We start from the raw sequence: 20702 nt of genomic DNA on the forward strand, positions 1-20702 counted from the left end.
ACAACATTTAGGAAAGCATGACATCTAGTGGCAAAGAAAAGATTTACCCATGCTTTCCTTATGGACAAAACTGGGGGATTTACTGTTGTTCTGTTCTAAAATGTGGTCTAAAGCAGTTAAATTGGGGCAGTTACCAATGACACACACAGAAGGGCTGGAATAGGAGACATTGATATGCACAGACAGAGGGGCTGTGAAAGGGGACACAGAAACGCTCAGAGGGGCTGAGGAAGGGGACAGTAGCACACAGAGGGGCTAGGAAAGGGGACAGTGATACACACTGAAAGCCTGGGGAAGAAGACAGTGACCTACACAGAGGGGCTGGGGAAGTGGACAATGAGATACAAGCAAAGGCCCCGGGGGAGAGATACAAAAATGAGCTGAGGGAGAGAAAGAGACACACAAAGGGGGACACACACAAAGGGGCTGGAGGGGAGAAAGAGAAACACAAAGGTGCTGGGGAAGAGACTCGCAGAGGGGCTGTGGTAGTAAAAAAAAGAGACATACCAAGTAGTTGGGGAAGGAAGAGACACACAAAGAGGCTGGGTGGAGAAAGACACTCAATGTTGGCAATATTGGCAACGTAGTTGGTCTTGCCAAGGCTGCACAATAGTCTAGAATCAGCCCTGTTTGTGTTATAGCAAGCACTATAACAAATACATTGATGCTCATAGGCGTGCGCACGGGGTGTGCCGGGTGTGCCTGGGCACACCCTAATCCCCGTGGCACGCCTATGTATTGAGTCCTGCAGGAACAGCGGTCCTGCACTTTTATTTGAGCAGGAACGCTGTTCCTGCGGGCACTCAGTGCCCCCAAATGCCCCCTTCTGGCCCCTATGTTCCCCCTGTCATGGCGGGGGGGGGGGGGGCGCAAGAGGTGAAGGACACCCCCTCCCAGTCGGGTGCCTGTGTCCATCTCAGACGCGGCGAGGGAGTTGTGTGCTCTCTGCTTCCTCTCGCCGCGTCATATTCCGGCTCCCAGCTACAGCAGACAGCCCGCGCGGTGAGAGGAAGCAGAGAGCACACAGCTCTCTCACCGCATCTGAGATGGACACAGGCACCCGACCCACTGGACCCCAGGGACAAGTCCACGCCAGCACTCCAGGTAGGGAGGCTGGGTGGACATTTTTTTTTTAATAAAAAAAATAAATATTTGTATGTGTGTGTGTGTCTGTGAATGTATGTGTGTGTGTCTGTGAATGTGTGTCTGTGAATGTATGTGTGTGTGTCTGTGAATGTGTGTAAGTATGTATGTGAATGTATGTGTGTGTGTCTGTAAGTGTGTCTGCGAATGTATGTGTGTGTGTGTCTGTGAATGTATGTGTGTGTGTTTGTATGTCTGTGAGTGTATGTGTGTCTGTAAGTGTGTGTCTGTGAGTATGTGTGTGTCTGTGAGTATGTGTGTGTCTGTGAGTGTGTGTGTCTGTGAGTGTATGTGAGTGTATGTGTGTCTGTGAGTGTATGTGTGTCTGTGAGTGTATGTGTGTCTGTAAGTGTATGTGTTTCTGTAAGTGTGTGTCTGTAATTATGTGTGTGTCTGAGTGTATGGGTATGTGTGTGTGTCTGTGAGTGTGTGTGTCTGTAAGTGTATGTGTGTCTGTGAATGTATGTGTGTGTCTGAGTATGTGTGTGCACGCGTATATATATATCTGTGTGTCAGTATATATATACACACACACACGTGTATAATTTTTTTTGGGGGGGTGGGAAAAGTGTTCCCACACTTTATTCCCCAGGACTTCTCTGGAGATGTCCGGATCTCCCTTGACGGCTAACGCAGAGTCGGCGCTATCTGAGTGCCGGCTCTGCTCTTAGCCTCCATGGGCTGGCGGGGAGATCAAAGATCTACCTCACCAACCCACAGCAACACGGAGGGAGGCAGGAGAGGACCCGGGGAGCTCTAGACAGCAGCTCTGCCAGGTTCCTCTCACGAGATCTGAGCATTGCCACGGCAACACTCAGATCTCGCGAGAGTTAACTCTAGCTCCGCAGGCTAGAGTTCACTCTCCACTGGACCACCAGGGATGGCACATGGCAGCAAGGATCCCCCCTCCCTACATAAGGGAGGGGGGATATTTACTAATCTGCACCCACCTCCACAATCCCTCCCAACATACAGCCCACACACACACAGCACATAGACACATACAGCACGCTCACACACACACACACACAGCACCTTTACAAACACACAACACCCTCACACACAGCACACTAACAGCATCCTCACAAACACACACACACACACACACACACACACAAACAGCACCCTCACAAATAAACGACACCCACACACATCACACAAACGGCACCATCACACAAACGCACACATCACACAATTAGCACCCTCTCACACCCAGCACCCTCACACAGCACAGTAACAGGACCCTAACAAACACACAAACACCCTCACACAGCACACTACCAGCACCCTCACACACAAACAGCACCCACACAAACACCCTCACCCACATAGCACACTACCAGCACCCTCACCCACACATCCCACTAACACCACCCTCACACCACCCTCACACAGCACACTAGCAGCACACACACACACACAGCAGTGTATGTGTATATATATATATATATATATATATATATATATATGTGTGTGTGTGTTTGTGTATATATATATATATATATATATATATATATATATATATATATATATATATATTAAAAATAGAAAAATAAAAATAGAATAAATATATACACATGCGGCGTGTTTGTGCTTTAGGGTGCACATCCTAATGCAATAGGCTGCGCACGCCTATGTTGATGCTGTAGGTGTTAAAGATGTCTCCTCTTTATACATCAATAAAATTGAACTTAATAGTTCTACTTTGTCTGGATGTAATTGACTGAGAGTGTCAGTTGTTGGAATGAAATTGATAGTAGGAATTTCTGCTTTAGCTACTACTGAAGATAAGGTCAGACTGAATGCAACCCCTGTTGAGCCGAGACAATGTCAAGATGCGGGACTAGCACCTGCCTACTGAGGTCTTTCTTGATCTCACCACCTTACTTGCAAATTATGTCAGATGTTTATAGCCATTTTATTGAACCACAAGTTGTGCTACTAAATTGTCCATAGTTTATTTCTGAAGCATGAGCATAATCATATTTCCACAGGCATAAGTCAATTTGCCCCATAATATCTGCAAACATTTTTGGTTGAAATACCTGACAGGGCTATTCTACTTTGAGAGAACGGTCAGGAATTAAAAGTGAATTTCAAATTTAAAAACAAAGTAGTTTAATTGGAAGCATAGTTGAGAAATGTTAAAATCCAGGTATTTTTTATTAAAATTATGTTTTTGTTTTTTTGTGTAAGTGCAAGGACCATCCTGGGTGAGTGCAAAGAGGTACATCTGCAAGGTGTGCAGTAATCGGTGCTGCCCGCTTATGTTAGGTCCTGCCCCCTCTCACTATGCTCCTCGCGATTCGCTGGGTAACAGAGCTGGTAGGAAAAGGTTACAAGCTGACAAGCAGTTTGAGGACAAGATGACATGTTGTACTAAAACAGCTTGTAACCTTTTCCTTTCAACTCTGCCACCTGGAGCAGATCATGAGTGCTGGGGACTATTGAGAGGGGGCGTGACCTAACATGAGGAGCGCGGAGCCCGGTGCTGCACACCTTGTCAATCTGCCTCTTTGCAATCTCCCAGGATTGGCAGGATTGGAAGTGGAATGTGAGGAATCTTTCCATTTTTATTTCCTTGCAAGTTACAACTGATTGTGTTCAACCCCTTAAGACCGCAGCCAAATGTACAAGTTTTGATCAAAACCTGGCATTTGCGCTATATGTCTGTCCAACCGTAATTCACCTCTTTCATATTAAATGCACCCACACTTATTATACAGTTGCAAGAAAAAGTATGTGAACCCTTTGGAATGATATGGATTTCTGCACAAATTGGTCATAAAATGTGATCTGATCATCATCTAAGTCACAACAATAGACAATCACAGTCTGCTTAAACTAATAACACACAAAGAATGAAATGTTGCCATGTTTTTATTGAACACACCATGTAAACATTCACAGTGCAGGTGGAAAAAGTATGTGAACCCTTGGATTTAATAACTGGTTGAACCTCCTTTGTCAGCAATAACTTCAACCAAACGTTTCCTGTAGTTGCAGATCAGATGTGCACAACGGTCAGGAGTAATTCTTGACCATTCCTCTTTACAGAACTGTTTCAGTTCAGCAATATTCTTGGGATGTCTGGTGTGAATCGCTTTCTTGAGGTTGAGGTCATCGGGTTGAGGTCAGGACTCTGACTGGGCCACTTCAGAAGGCGTATTTTCTTCTGTTCAAGCCATTCTGTTGTTGATTTACTTCTATGCTTTGGGTCATTGTCCTGTTGCAACACCCATCTTCTGTTGAGCTTCAGCTGATAGACAGATGACCTTAAGTTCTCCTGCAAAATGTGTTGATAAACTTGGGAATTAATTTTTCCTTCGATGATAGCAATCCGTCCAGGCCATGACGCAGCAAAGCAGCCCCAAACCATGATGCCCCCACCACCATACTTCACAGTTGGGATGAGGTTTTGATGTTGGTGTGCTGTGCCTATTTTTCGCCACACATAGTGTTGTGTATTTCTTCCAAACAACTCAACTTTGGTTTCATCTGTCCACAGAATATTTTGCCAGTACTGCTGTGGAACATCCAGGTGCTCTTGTGCAAACTGTAAACGTGCAGCAATGTTTTGTTTGGACAGCAGTGGCTTCCTCTGTGGTATCCTCCCATGAAATCCATTCTTGTTTAGTTTTTTACGTATTGTAGATTCGCTAACAGGGATGTTAGCATTTGCCAGTGACTTTTGTAAGTCTTTAGCTGACACTCTAGGATTCTTCTTCACCTCATTGAGCAGTCTGCGCTGTGCTCTTGCAGTCATCTTTACAGGGTGGCCACTCCTAGGGAGAGTAGCAGCAGTGCTGAACCTTCTCCATTTATAGACAATTTGTCTTACCGTGGAATGATGAACAGCAAGGCTTTTGGGGATACTTTTATAACCCTTTCCAACTTTATGCAAGTCAACAATTCTTAATCGTAGGTCTTCTGAGAGCTCTTTTGTGCGAGGCATCATTCACATCAGGCAATGCTTCTTGTGAAAAGCAAACCCAGAACTGGTGTGTGTTTTTTATAGGGCAAGGCAGCTGTAACCAACAACTCCAATCTCATCTCATTGATTGGACTCCAGTTGGCTGACATCTCACTCCAATTAGCTCTTGGAGATGTCATTAGTCTAGGGGTTCACATACTTTTTCCACCTGCACTGTGAATGTTTACATGGTGTGCTCAATACAAACATGGCAACCTTTTATACTTTGTGTGTTATTAGTTTAAGCAGACTGTGATTGTCTATTATTGTGACTTAGATGATGATCAGATCACATTGTATGACCAATTTGTGCAAAAATCCATATCATTCCAAAGGGTTCACATACTTTTTCTTGCAACTGTATATCATTTTATTCAGGGGAAACAGGGCTTTCATTTAACATCAAATATTTAGGTATGGAACATAATTTAATATGAATAAAATATAAAAAAAAGGGAGAAAATAAGATTTTTTTTAATTTTCTTAGTTCTACGTGACATTTTAATTGTGAATGTCAAAATACTGTTTGCTTTTACTGCAATAAAATACACATATTTGTATTCAGCGATGTCTCACGTGTAAAACAGTACCCCCTATGTACAGGTTTTATGGTGTTTTGGGAAGTTACAGGGTCAAATATAGCATATTACATTTTTCATTTTTTTCACATTGAAATTTGTCAGATTGGTTACGCTGCCTTTGAGACCATATAGTAGCCCAGGAATAAGAACTACCCCCATGATGGCATACCATTTGCAAAAGTAGACAACCCAAGGTATTGCAAATGGGATATGTCCAGTCTTTTTTAGTAGCCGCTTGGTCACAAACACTGGCCAAAGTTAGTGTTAATATTTGAAAATGCAAAAAACTAATTTGAATGCCAATTTTGGCCAGTGTTTGTCACTACGTGGCTACTAAAAATGACTGAACATATCCCATTTGGAATACCCTGGATTGTCTACTATTGCAAATGGTATGCCATCTTGGGGGTAATTTTCATTCCTGGGCTACCGTACGGTCTCAAAGGCTACATAACCAACCTGGGAATTTTAATGTGAAAAAACTGAAACACAAGCCTTATATTTGACTCTGTAACTTTTGAAAACAACATAAAACTTGTACATGAGGGGTACTGTTATACTCAGGAGACTTCGCTAAACACAAATATTAGTGTTTCAAAACAGTAAAACGTATCACAACAATTATATCGTCTGTGTAAGTGCCATTTATGTGTGAAAAATGCAAAAAATGTCACTGTCAGTGACGATATCGTCGTTGTAATACATTTTACTGTTTTGAAACACTAATAGTTGTGTTCAGCGAAGTCTTCCAAGTAAAACAGTACCCCCCATGTACAGGTTTTATTGTGTCTTGGAAAGTTACAGGGTTAAATATAGTGCTAGCAAATTAAATTCCCTGAACTTTCGGTCTGGGTTGTCAGGCAGGTCCTGCAAAGTGTAATTAATAAAATGACCTAATTATTTAAATATATACATAGAATTATTATATATATATACGTGTGTATATATATATATATATATATATATATATATGTGTGTGTATATATATATATATATGTATATAATTTTAAAAAAATATTTTTATTTATATATAGTTATATATAAGTGATATATACATATAAACTTTTGTATATAGATATATATATTATTTCGTTCTACATGTATTTTGGTATCAATATATATATATTCATTTTAAAATACAGTTAGAACGAAATTACACTTGTATATATATTTTTTATTTATTTATTATTTTTTTTATTTGATTTTTTTACGTATTTACATATTTATTTATTTTTTATTATATATAGATATATATATATAATGAAAATTATATATATATTTAATCAATATAATTGTAGGTGTATTTTGATATTAATATATATTTATAATTTTATATATATATATTTATATTAAAATACACGTAGACAGTGTATGTGTATTTATGTGTATTATTATTATTATTATTATTATTATTATTGCCATTTATATAGCGCCAACAGATTCCGTAGCGCTTTACAATATTAAGAGAGGGGATTTAACTATAAATAGGACAATTACAAATAAACTTACAGGAACAATAGGTTGAAGAGGACCCTGCTCAATCAAGCTTACATTCTATAGGAGGTGGGGTGTAAAACACATTAGGACAGGAATTTGCAATCAAATAAGGTGGGCTGCCCTTTAGGAGAGGACAAGTGACAGGTATGTGAGGTAGGGGTTAGTCTTGGAGGCCATAAGCTTTCCGAAAGAGATGGGTTTAAAGGCACTTCTTAAAAGATGCAAAACTAGGTGAGAGTCTGATGGTGGTAGACAGGCTATTCCATAGGAAAGGAGCCGCCCGCGAGAAGTCATGCAAGCGTGAGTTGGCCGTATGGGTGCGGACAACGGACAGGAGGTGGTCACGGGCAGAGCGGAGAGACCGAGAAGGGACATACCTATGGATCTGTGAGGAGATATAAGAGGGGCTAGAAATGTTCAGTGCTTTATAGGTGTGAGTTAGTACCTTGAATTGACTCCTATAGCATACAGGAAGCCAATGTAAGGACTGGCAGAGGGGTGAGGTGTGAGAGAAACGACTAGAGAGGAAAATCAATCTAGCAGCAGCGTTCATTACGGACTGTAGGGGTGCAGTGCGGCTATTGGGAAGACCAATCAGGAGAGGGTTACAATAATCCATGCGGGAAATTACTAGAGCATGGACAAGCTCCTTGCTAGTATCTGGTGCAAGAAAGGGGCAGATGCGGGCTATGTTTTTAAGATGGAATCTACAGGATTTGGCAACATGCTGGATGTAAGGCTCAAAGGTGAGACCAGAGTCAAGTATGACGCCAAGACAGCGCGCTTGCGAGGATGGACTGATGTTGGTACCACAAACTTGAAGGGAGAGCGAAAGAGGAGGATCAGTATTAGGAGGAGGAAAGACAAGGAGCTCAGTTTTTGAGAGATTGAGTTTCAGAAAGCAGGAGGACATCCAGTCAGAGATGGAAGAAAGGCAAGCAGTGACACGTTGCAGGACGGCAGGGGAGAGGTCTGGGGAGGAGAAATATAGCTGGGTGTCATCGGCGTACAGGTGGTAGTGGAATCCAAAAGAGGTAATAAGTTTGCCAAGAGAGGCAGTACAAAGAGAAAATAGAAGGGCACCAAGGACGGAGCCTTAGGGGACTCCAACCGAGATAGGACGTGGGGAGGAGGTATCATTAGAAAAAGAGACACTGAATGAGCGTTGGGAGAGATAAGAGGAAAACCACGAGAGGACAGAGTCAAAGAGACCAAGCGATTGAAGAGTTTGATGAAGGAGAGCATGATCAATGGTGTCAAAGGCCGCTGAAAGGTCAAGAAGAATTAGTATGGAGTAGTGGCTTTTGGATTTAGCTGCGATTAGGTCGTTAGTAACTTTGATAAGGGCAGTCTCTGTAGAGTGGAGAAGGTGGAAGCCAAATTGAAGGGGGTCAAGGAGAGAGTTGGAATTGAGGAAATGAGACACACGGGTAAAGACAAGTCTTTCCAGCAGCTTTGAGGAAAAAGGGAGCAGGGGTATGGGACGGTAGTTAGAGGGGGTGGATCGGTCGAGGGATGTTTTTTTTAGTATAGGTATTACAGTGGCATGTTTAAGGTCAGCAGGGACGATGCCAGAAGAGAGCGAGCAGTTGAAGATGTGTGTTAAAGAAGGCACGAGACAAGTGGAGAGAGATCTGATAAGGTGAGATGGGACAGGATCGAGTGGGCAAGTGGTGGGGCGAGAGGAGCAAAGAAGAGCAGCCACCTCTTGGTCAGTAGCTGGGGAGAATGTCTGAAGGGTAAGAAAAAAAATGATCTATGTGTGGTTGAGAAACAGAAAGGCAAGGAGGGGAGAATTCTTTCCTTAGTTGTTCAATCTTGTCAGTGAAATAACATGCAAAGTTATCAGCAGTAAGGTTAGTTTGGGGGGTGGCCACAGCAGGGCAAAGAAGAGAATTAAAGGTGTCAAAGAGACGCCTGGGATTGCGGGAACATGAACTAATGAGAGAGGAAAAAAAGGACTGTTTGGCAAGGGCAAAGGCTGCACTGTATGAACACAATATGAATCTATAATGGAGAAAGTCTGACTGGGTGCGAGACTTCCTCCAGGAGCGTTCAGCACAACGAGAGCATCTTTGCAGGTAGCGCGTTGATTTAGTATGCCATGGTTGGAGGCGGGTCCTCCTCGAGGTACTTGTTTGGAGTGGTGCTGCAGCGTTCAAGGCAGATGTAAGAGTAGAATTATATGTGGAGATGGCCAGTGAAGGACAGGAGAGGGAAGGGATGGACAGCAGTCGTGAATCAATGTCAGCTGACAACTGCTGGAGATCAAGAGAATTAAGGTCCCTCCTGAGTTAAGGGGGGTTAGGCTGAGGTTGTTGGGAGAGGGGGTACGCGAGAGCAAATGATAAGAGGTGGTGATCAGAGAGTGGATATGGAGTGTTGCAGATATTAGATACTGTACATGAATAAGTGAATATTAGGTCTAGGGTATTGCCAGCTACATGGGTGAGAGAATTTGCCCACTGCGATAGCCCGAGGGAGGAAGTAATTGAAAGTAGTTTAGTGGCTGCAGAGGTCAAAGGTGGGTTTATAGGAATATTGAAGTCCCTGAGAATTAGGGATGGAATGTTAGAAGAGAGGAAATAGGGTAGCCAGGCAGCAAAGTGGTCAAGGAAGAGAAGAGGGGAACCAGGGGGACGGTAAATAACAGCAATGTTAGCAGAGAAGGGTTTGAAAAGGTGAATTGGATGTATTTCAAATGACGGGAAAGAGAGGGAAGGGAGGGGGGGGGGTGGGAAGAGGTTTAAAGGAGCAGTGAGAGGAGAGGAGAAACCCAACACCACCACCTTTACATTCCGAGTTTCTTGGGTTGTGGGTAAGTTGGAGACCACCGAAGGGCAAAGATGCAGGGGTGGCAGTGTCAGAGGGGGAGAGCCAGGTTTCTGTTAAGGCTAGTAAATCTATATGTGTGTATATATATTTACATCATATAAATAATGAATATATATATGATCTAAGTATATATTATTTATTTTTACACTGATTTAACATTTATTATTTTATTTTCAGGCAGCAGGGGGAGTACCTGTCATTACAGGCAGTCCCCCTGCTGGCACTGACATGGACGGAGGGGGACTCCCTGGGCTTCCCAGGTGAGTCCCCATACCGCGATCGCCAGCGTGGGATCGCCGGCGACCGGGTAAGTACATAAGATCGCAGGGCGTTCTATGCCGCCATGCTGCGTTTAGAGCCATCAAAATTGGGACGCATAGAACGCCCTGCGGTCTTATGGGGTTAATACTATAATGCATTTTGCTTAGTCCATGGAGAGTACAAGTACAAATCAATGTTTGTATATAATCTTCCAATTAACTATTCTTTTACCAGAACATAATCTTAAAATGAGTCGCCATGGTTCAACTATCTTTAAGACAGAAGGGAGATGGCTGCCTGGATTGTGCATGCAATATGAGCATGCTGTACGCATAGCAAAGACTAAAATGAAAAATCTCCTTATCCTGCAACTGAAAGCCATTAGTCAGGCTGAGAAGAGAGATAGTGTGCAAAGTACACACCAAAACGTTTCAAGTGGCACAACGTTGTTATGGTGCTTGGAGTGACTCTTTAATGTATATAGATATAGATAGAGAGAGCATTAACAATATCTTTGAAAGATTAGGTAAGAATCTATTTAATAGGTAGAAGCAGTTTAGGAAATCAATCTCTGACTAGGTTCCAGGGGTAGTGTTGATAAAGGGAGAGGTAAATCAAATTGTAGTTAAATAGTTTTTTTAAATTGAAAATGCCTCTTTGTATTGATTACCTGAGTTTTGGAGTCTGGTCGGAGCCATGGCAGTTCCCCATTGCGCCTTAACTCTGCTAACTTTGCATTAAGTTTGTGAGCAAGCACAATAGTTAAAGGCATGCACTCCTCTGTCTCGTCTGTTGCATAACCAAACATCAAACCCTGAAAAATGAAAAAAAATGAATGAGTGGAATATATTCAATAAAGTACCGTAAGTGTTAAACAATAGACCTAAAATAGACCAAGCACTGTAAGATCTAATTGAAAATTAAACCATTTATTTTTTCATAGATGCTGTGTGAGTCAAAAGCAGGGGAGGTGTGACCAAACCCACATAAAGACAGTGAGACTGCATGGGCATGATCTATACGCCAAAACCACTTCATAAATCTCAAGTAATTGTGGTGCTTAGTGACCTTTAAAATGAGTGACCAGTGGTTCTGGCAGAGAAATTGGTTCCCATACAGGCTAATGGACTGATTTATGGACTAAATTGTGTTTTGTCAAAGTACATGAAAGCAAAATCATTTATACACTCTTCTGGAAGTGAAGGCGCTAATGTAGCTTTTAAGAGTAAGAATAATTAGATACCTGATCCCCAGCGCCTATATCCTCTTCTTTCCGATCTAAATGAACACCTTGCGCTATATCAGGAGATTGCTGTTCCAGAGCTACAAGAACATTGCATGTCTTATAGTCAAAACCTATTATAAAAAATACATGGTTAGAATCTATGAAATAAAACTGTTTGAATGTAATTCATTCATTCAAAAGGTTTCACAATTATGCACTGGTTGATATCCTGACATTTAGACAAACATATAAATGAGTAACACAGTGTTTCAGAGTAAAAATACTACATGTCATTCTGGGATTTCACTACAGTTTGCAATGCTGTTTCTCTACTTCAAACTGTTAGACCTTTCCCTTTGAGATTATATATATTCATTCAGGAAAGAAAGTCCTAGATGTGGGACTGAAACATCGATCTTTTAATGCATATCCACATATCCAATAAATTGAAGTTTTAATGGAAGACCGTGAGTGCAGCTTTTTCCCCTTCTGATATATATATGTGTGTTTTTGTTTGTTTGTTTTTTGTTTGTTTTTTGACAGAATTGATAGAAACATAGAATGTGACAGCAGATAAGAACCATTCAGCCCATCTAGTCTACCCAATATTTTGAAATACTTTTAATTAGTCCCTGGCCTTATCCTACGTCTAGGATAGCCTTATGCCTATCCCACGCATGCTTAAACTCCCTCACTGTGTTAACCTCTACCACTTCAGCTGGAAGGCTACTCCATGTATCCACTACCCTCTCAGTAAAGTAATACTTCCTGATATTATTTTTAAACCTTTGCCCCTCTAATTTAAGACGATGTCCTCTTGTTGTGGTAGTTTTTCTTCTTTTAAATATAGTCTCCTGCTTTACTGTGTTGATTCCCTTTATGTATTTAAATGTTTTTATCATATCCCCCCTGTCTTGTCTTTCCTCCAAGCTATACATGTTAAGATCCTTTAACCTTTCCTTGTAAGTTTTATCCTGCAATCCATGAACCAGCTTAGTAGCCCTTCTCTGAACTCTCTCTAAAGTATCAATATCCTTCTGAAGATACGGTCTCCAGTACTGCGTACAATACTCCAAGTGAGGTCTCACCAGTGTTCTGCACAATGGCATGAGCACTTCCCTCTTTCTCAGGCCCGTCGCTAGCCGACAGGCAAAACAAGCAACTGCTTGGGGCCACGAGCTGGCCCGGGGCCCCAAGCAGAGCCGGCAGGGGCATGCGGTCCTGGGGGGCCCGGACTGCTCAGGTCGTCCGGGCCCCACATTCAGTGGCTACATACTGGGTCGCAGGGGGCCCTGCGACCCCGGTATGTACCCACTGGGCCAGCCTCTTCTCCTGGGGGGCCCAGCAGCTGGTCACCTCAGGGCCCCCCAGAGGCTGGCCCTGCTGACACCCGGCGGGCGCGCGAGGGAGCACTCTCCCTGGCTGAGTGCTTCCTCTTCAGCTCCCTTGCACACCGTACTGATGCCGGAGCCGGAAGATGACGTCATCTTCCGGCTCCGGCATCAGTACGCGGCGCGAGGGAGCTGAAGAGGAAGCACTCAGCCAGGGAGAGTGCTCCCTCGCGCGCCCGCCGGGTGTCAGGGACTCAGGGAGGACATTTCAGTGAGTGGGGGTGGGGGAGAGGGAGGGAGGGAGGACATTTGGGGGGAGAGGAGGGAGAAAATTTTGAGTGGGGGGGAGGGAGAAAATTTTGAGTGGGGGAGGGAGAAAATTTTGAGTGGGGGGAGGGAGAAAATTTGAGTGGGGGAGGGAGAAAATTTGAGTGGGGGGAGGGAGAAAATTTGAGTGGGGGGAGGGAGAAAATTTGAGTGGGGGGAGAGGGAGAAAATTTGAGTGGGTGGGGGGGAGAGGGAGAAAATTTGAGTGGGTGGGGGGGAGAGGGAGAAAATTTGAGTGGGTGGGGGGGGAGAGGGAGGGAGGAAATTTGAGTGGGTGGGCGGGAGAGGGAGGGAGGAAATTTGAGGGAGTGGGGGGGAGAGGGAAGGAGGAAATTTGAGGGAGTGGGGTGGAGAGGGAGGGAGGAAATTTGGGGGGGAGAGGAAGGAAATTTGAGGGAGGGGGAGAGGAATGAAATTTGAGGGAGGGGGAGAGGAAGGAAATTTGAGGGGGGAGGGAGGAAGGAAACTTGAGGGGGGAGGGAGGAAGGAAATTGGAGGGGGGGAGAGGAAAGAAATTGGAGGGGGAGGAAGGAAATTGGAGGGGGAGGAAGGAAATGAGAGGGAGTGGGGGGGAGAGGGAGGGAGGAAATTTGAGGAAGTGGGGGGGGGGAGGGAGGGAGGAAATTTGGGGGGGAGAGGAAGGAAATTTGAGGGAGGGGGAGAGGAAGGAAATTTGAGGGGGGAGGGAGGAAGGAAACTTGAGGGGGAGGGAGGAAGGAAATTGGAGGGGGGAGAGGAAAGAAATTGGAGGGGGAGGAAGGAAATTGGAGGGGGAGGAAGGAAATGAGAGGGAGTGGGGGGGAGAGGGAGGGAGGAAATTTGAGGGAGTGGGGGGAGAGGGAGGGAGGAAATTTGGGGGGGAGATGAAGGAAATTTGAGGGAGGGGGAGAGGAAGGAAATTTGAGGGGGAGGGAGGAAGGAAACTTGAGGGGGGAGGGAGGAAGGAAATTGGAGGGGGGAGGGAGGAAGGAAATTGGAGGGGGGAGAGGAAAGAAATTGGAGGGGAGGAAGGAAATTGGAGGGGGGAGGAAGGAAATGAGAGGGAGTGGAAGGGAGAGGGAGGGAGTGGGGGGAGGGGGAGGAAGGAAATTTGAGGGAGTGGGGGGGAGAGGGAGGGAGGAAATTTGAGGGAGTGGGGGGGAGGGAGGAAATTTGAGGGAGTGGGGGGGAGGGAGGAAATTTGAGGGAGTGGGGGGAGAGGGAGGGAGGAAATTTGGGGGAGGGGGAGAGGAAGGAAATTTGAGGGAGGGGGAGAGGAAGGAAATTTGAGGGGGAGGGAGGAAGGAAACTTGAGGGGGGAGGGAGGAAGGAAATTGGAGGGGGAGAGGAAAGAAATTGGAGGGGGAGGAAGGAAATTGGAGGGGGGAGGAAGGAAATGAGAGGGAGGGGGAGAAGAAGGAAATTGGAGAGGGAGAAGGCAATGAGAGGGGGGAGAAGAAGGAAATTGACGGGGGTAGGGGGAGAGATTGACATCCATCACACACACAATGCACCCCTTGCACACAGAAAAACACACAATGCATTACACACATACACAAGCAATGCATCCCTTACACACAGCAACACACAATGCACCCCTTCCACACACTCAGTGCATCCCTTACAGCAGTGTTTCCCAACCCAGTCCTCAAGGCACACCTACCAGTCCGGGATTTAGGGGTGACCCAGTTGTGTCTAAGGTGTTTTTTCTTTTTTTTCTAAAAACACCTTAGACAAAACTGGGTAATCCTTAAATCCTGGACTGGTAGGTGTGGCTTGAGGACTGGGCTGGTAAACACTGCCTTACAGACACACACACTGCATCCCATACATACACAAACTCACCTTGCAGCCCTTACACATACAAACACAGATTCACACAATGCATTCCTTACACACATCAGGACATCCCCCCCCCCACACACACACACACAACCCTGTGAACAAACTCATTGGTGGAACATGAAGGTGGACCCTTGGACCCAGACCTTAAACTGTGTAAATGGCCCTCAAAAAATGGAGCTGCTTCCCGTTCTCCCAGAACATTGATTTTTGTGACCACAGTTACAAACCGCCTCCAGAGAGCCTGTTCTACACCAGACCAGTGGAGCCAGACGGCAGCTGAAGCCCATCATCATCCTCATCTGGTTGTAAGTAGGCAATCTAGTATATTATTCGTGGCACTAATCTCTAATTTACCTCACATTAAAGGGACACTATAGTCCCCAGAACCACTGTAGCTTAATGTAGTGGCTCTGGTGTCTATAGCCTGTCCCTGCAGGCCTTTTATTGTAAACACGGCAGCACTGCAGCACTGTGTTAGTTAACATGGCAGATCATATGGGTGGGGCACTGTGATGTCACATGGGGGGCGGCAAACTTTACTTTTGCCTAGGGCGGCAAAAATCCTTGCACCCGCCCTGCAGACACTGCATCCCTGTGGGCGGACTCGGGGGGGCAGGGGGGGGGGAGGGAGGGGGGACGGAGGGGGGGCGCCGGGGGGCCCAGACCTTGAGCGTGCATGTGGGGGGTGGGGGGGGTTGGAGTTTGGGGGGGCCTCCATGTCCGTTTTGCTTGGGGCCCCCAAATTCCTTCAAACGGCCCTGCTCTTTCTACTGCTAATACCTCACCCTATACAACCAAGCATTCTGCTATCTTGCACTTATCCTCATTAAATGTCAGTTGCCACAGCTCTGACCATTTTTTTTCTAGTTCACCTAAATCATTTGCCATTTGGCTTATCCCTCCTGGAACATCAACCCTGTTACATAGCTGTGTATCATCGGCAAAAAGACATACCTTACCATCAAGACCTTCTGCAATATCACTAATAAAAATATTAAAGAGAATGGGTCTACGTACAGATCCCTGATGTACCCCACTGGTAACTAGACCTTGCGTCGAATATACTCCATTGACTACAACCCTCTGTTGCCTGTCACTCAGCCACTGCTTAACCCATTCAACAATATTGGAATCCAAACTTAAAGATTGCAGTTTATTGCTGTGCCTTCTATGTGCAACAGTGTCAAAAGCCTTACTGAAATCTAGGTATCAGCACTCCAGAATTGCAGTGAGCAATATCTGGCTCTTAATGACTATCATATCGAACATTTGAGTAACACATTTGCTCTTTCTCATTACCTGTTTTCCCATTAACTCTTGTCTCCCGCTATGGGAAACTTTAATATTTAATAAAACTTCAATGACCTGTTATTATTTTAATCTGTTTAAGTTTCTAGTATGCAGATGTTTTTTTCTTTGCATATATTCTCATGTATGTTTTTTTGAGCCAAGCCCCCCCCCCCAAAAAAAACAGGATATTCCATACAAATGCCTGTGATTCTTTTAATACAAAGAAATTATTCCTCGACGACTAATTATTTACTTTAGTAAAGTCCACTCTAGATTCTATAAGCACTGCATGCAAAATTTAAGCATGTTTAGAATGTGTTAATCTTGCGATCGATGGCTCACACACAAAGAAAAAGACAAAGTCCAAAAGAAAAAGAAGGCTCAGTAAACTAGAAACGTAACCTCTCCCCCATTTATTTCAATCCACAAAATAGGATGTATAAGGTAAATATAGGGGCAGTACATGAAATAGCAAACGCTTGCATGTTTCATGCCCTTTGAACACTTTCACAGATGCTTGTAAATACGATGTCAAATGTTATATAACTGAAATACTTTGAAAACTATAAAACTTACCTTTTTCAGAATCATCATATCCAATATATTTAATAGTATCTCGAACTACTTTTTGATAATCAACAACAGCCCTTGAAGTGATTTCTCCGCAAAGTAAAACCATTCCAGTTTTGCATACAGTCTCTAGAACGAAAAACATAGAGATGTATTCCTTATATCGCCTTTAAATACTCCTATTGTAGTAAATTGTCTAAGTAAAGTAGGCTACTATTTACATGATATTTGAATTTAAATTTTTTCCAAGCACTACAAAACACTGGTATGCAAGCTGTAGTGATAGGCAAGCTGTAGTGATAGGCAAGCTGTAGTGATTGGCAAGCTGTAGTGGTATGCAAGCTGTAGTGGTGCGCAAGCTGTAGTGATAGGCAAGCTGTAGTGATAGGCAAGCTGTAGTGGTATGCAAGCCGTAGTGATAGGCAAGCTGTAGTGATAGGCACGCTGTAGTGGTATGCAAGCTGTAGTGGTGCGCAAGCTGTAGTGATAGGCAAGCTGTAGTGGTATGCAAGCTGTAGTGGTGCGCAAGCTGTAGTGGTAGGCAAGCTGTAGTGGTATGCAAGCTGTAGTGGTGCGCAAGCTGTAGTGATAGGCAAGCTGTAGTGGTACGCAAGCTGTAGTGGTATGCAAGCTACTTACCACAAGCAACTTTAGCATCTGGGTCCTGCAATATGTGGGCATCAAGAACTGCATCACTGATCTGGTCACATATTTTATCTGAAAGGCAAAAAGCATAAAACAGGTTAAAATCTGAAAATAAAATTATCTTATTTACTAGTTAAATTAAAATGAAATCACATTAGTTTATAACATTAATTAAAATACTTGAAAATTAGAAAAAAAAAAAAAACTGATCAATTTGGCAATGGACCAAAGTTACTCCAAAAAAAATTATTTAATTTTCTGTAGTAACTTTGTTTCAAAATTATAAAATAAAAGTGTCTAGAATATGGAAACTGCCGCCATTTGATTTTTACTAAATGGTGCTAAAGCGGCACTGTCACAGGGGACTTTGCAGAATTTGCAAAGACCCCCAGCGATGCCGTTGCCACTGTGGTTCCGGTGGCCAGGGAGCAGGGAAATGAGAGTTCTGCATACCTGAACCAGTTCCTTGTAGGCACGGCCATTTTCTTTGCTTCAGCACGTCACTGCTGACTCTTGCATGTGCACACAAGTACAGCATTGAGGTCTATGGAGGAACCTGCAAAATATCTCTTGACTGGATTGGAACTTCATTGAAATTCCAACACAGCCAATATGAGTATTTAATAATGATTTTATATTTATGAAATACACATATTTCAGGGGTGGCAGTGCTGCTTTAAGGCACCTTTTCTCACGCAAGGCATACATACATAAATGATGCATACATTTTATTTATATTATCAATTTATACTATAAAATAATAACTAATGTGGTGATGTAATGCAAGGTATTTGCACTTACATGGGCACACACACTCACAGACACACTCACACTCAAGGACAAAAACAGTCACACTCTCAAACACAGACACACATATATACATTCATACATATTTGTGTCCCACTCCTTGCTGTTTTACCTCTAATAGCAAAAGTGTGAGGGCTACCGATATTCGGCCTGTCATGCGAAACCCGCAATTCTTTTGCTGAGGGGGAGATGGTGGAGCTCCTCTCCCAACTTAGTTTGTGTGCAGCTCCATGATGGAGCAGCATGAGACTACTAAACAAATGCTAAACAAATAACATGTCGTGACGTGGCGACGGTGGCACATCTGGCACTGCTCTCAGAAACCATGCAATGGCATACCTAGCGCAGTGCTGAGGCATACTGGTTGCAGACCACTATTTTAGGGTTTCACAGGTGTAAAAAAAGCATTTATTTCATATATGTACTATGCATAGTGCGACCAGTTATATAGTCTTACTAGGTCAGGAGTGCCAGCACAATTAATTAACACGTTCAGTAAAACAGTGGAGTACAGTACAATATGTGGTGCTTTTACATTTCTTTGCCATATTTATAGCTGAGAGAAAGTGTAAAGAATTTAAGACTTATGCAAGGCATACCTTCAGAATTCAGCTTACGTTTGCTATTGACTACAGCTTCTTTAAGCAGCTACTTTATTCAGTAAATCAAGCTATATATTCTTAAACAAATCTACTTGAGGGTAACAGCCATAATTTGTTCTTTTTAAGAGATACTATATATGTACAAGTGATATTGGTCCAGGAAACATTGTTTCTGGCCCCTAGCTTAGAATCAGGAGCTCACTCCAGACAGCAGAGCAGATCAAAGTCAGAAGTCCATCCAAGATACAGTGTATTACTTAGATTTATTTATGAAGCAAAAAGTCATACGAAACATAAAAAGTAAATACAATGTTTTAAGTTGTTTTTGTTTATCACATTCCTAAAGAGCTATGATGTTAAACATTGAATGTTGTCTCATTGGATCATAGGTGTAGTATACAGGGTTAAGAAGGTGGAGTTTAAAGTTTACTAACATACTTCAATTTACATACACAACTAGAAAGAGTGGTGCGCATGGTAACAAGTGATTAATAGCCGATTAACTTTCCATCCATCCACCTTCTAAGACCAGGAATAGATGAAAAAACTCATGCATGCATGTTTCTATCATGAAACGGGCCATATGTGATTTTATAATACTAAATAAATGTGTGCCACACTCAGGAAACATCTTGTGGAGCCCTGTACTTCCCCACTTTAGTACAGCAATACAATATGAAGATAAAGAGATTTTGTATTAATCCCTTAAGGACAGCAGCAATTGCAAGTTCTGACCAAAATAAAACCTAGAATTTGAGCTATACGTTAGTTTAATCATAATTTTATAACAAGACACGGAGGCTCATATTGCATATCCCTTTCTTTACTTTCCACCAATAGCAGCAAAGAATACAAATATAATGAAAAAATGAAGAACATACCTTAACATAGGCCCCCCCGCGCTCAGGTCCCGGTATATTAGGCAGCACTTCCCTTCCATATCCCTCTTTCTTTGCTGCTCCGATCAAAGATAAGTACATGTCACTTCTTTCAATACTGTTCTAAATTTATTAATATTTATATTATCAGTATTAGTTGTTTTTTTTTCTGTATAACCGTTAGCTATCGTTATTATTATTGTTATTATTATTTTTATTAGTATTTTATATATTTTATTAATATTTTATTAATTTTGTATTATCATTTTTTCTATTCTGATTTACCTTCTTGCTTCTTGCTTTTATTTGTTTTTCCTCTCTACTATACTTGGTAGTTGCTATTTGTGCCCAGGGTCCAGACCCCTCTTTTTTCTCTTACTCCCCGTTTTTACTTTCTTCATTGCTTTTTCCCGCATCGGCGCCATCTTGCGCACATTTTTTCTCAAGCTGTCTTTTTCATTGTGCACACACATCGCTATCACCGTTCGGCAGTTAGGGCCATTCGGCTGTTTTGCCGCGTTCGCCTGTTTCTTGCAAACGGCCCATTCCGAATGTTTGGTTTTTACTTTTATTCACCGTACTTTATTTTACCGCGAATCGCGCGAGATTCTCAGCGGCCATTTTCTACCTCCTGTCTTCTTCCCTATTCCCTGTCAGAGTGTGCACTGGTCTGGGCCCTGGTGAGATCGCTTTTTTCTTTTGCTTGTTAGTACTTTGGGTGACTAACCCAAAAACTGTTCCTTGTCAGTTTTTCTTGAGATTTATTGATTCACTAATTATACCCACTCTATTTAAAATGCCTAAACCCAGACTAAATTCTGGTTCACCTCCCTCTGGGGAGTCTGATACCCCACTCAGCAGGGGAGAAGGCCCTGTCACCTCAGGTAATTCACCTGCTCGCTCCGACAGAACT

At 43.2% G+C, this 20702-nt stretch overlaps 1 protein-coding gene across 1 annotated transcript in view; it reads right to left on the bottom strand.

Moving 5' to 3' along the window:
• Positions 1-20214, bottom strand: part of LOC134575508 (S-adenosylmethionine synthase-like) — a 45150-nt gene extending 24936 nt beyond the window's left edge. The window contains exons 1-5 of the mRNA XM_063434814.1: positions 20169-20214; positions 17497-17607; positions 16864-16986; positions 11534-11646; positions 10961-11104 (exon numbers count right to left, since the gene is read on the bottom strand). Of these exons, the coding sequence (XP_063290884.1) occupies positions 10961-11104; positions 11534-11646; positions 16864-16986; positions 17497-17607; positions 20169-20214 (537 nt within the window). The remainder of the gene's footprint in view (positions 1-10960; positions 11105-11533; positions 11647-16863; positions 16987-17496; positions 17608-20168) is intronic.
• Between the last annotated feature and the right edge of the window lie 488 nt (positions 20215-20702).

The sequence above is a fragment of the Pelobates fuscus genome, chromosome 10 (assembly GCF_036172605.1).
Source record: "Pelobates fuscus isolate aPelFus1 chromosome 10, aPelFus1.pri, whole genome shotgun sequence".
Lineage (NCBI taxonomy): Eukaryota > Metazoa > Chordata > Amphibia > Anura > Pelobatidae > Pelobates > Pelobates fuscus.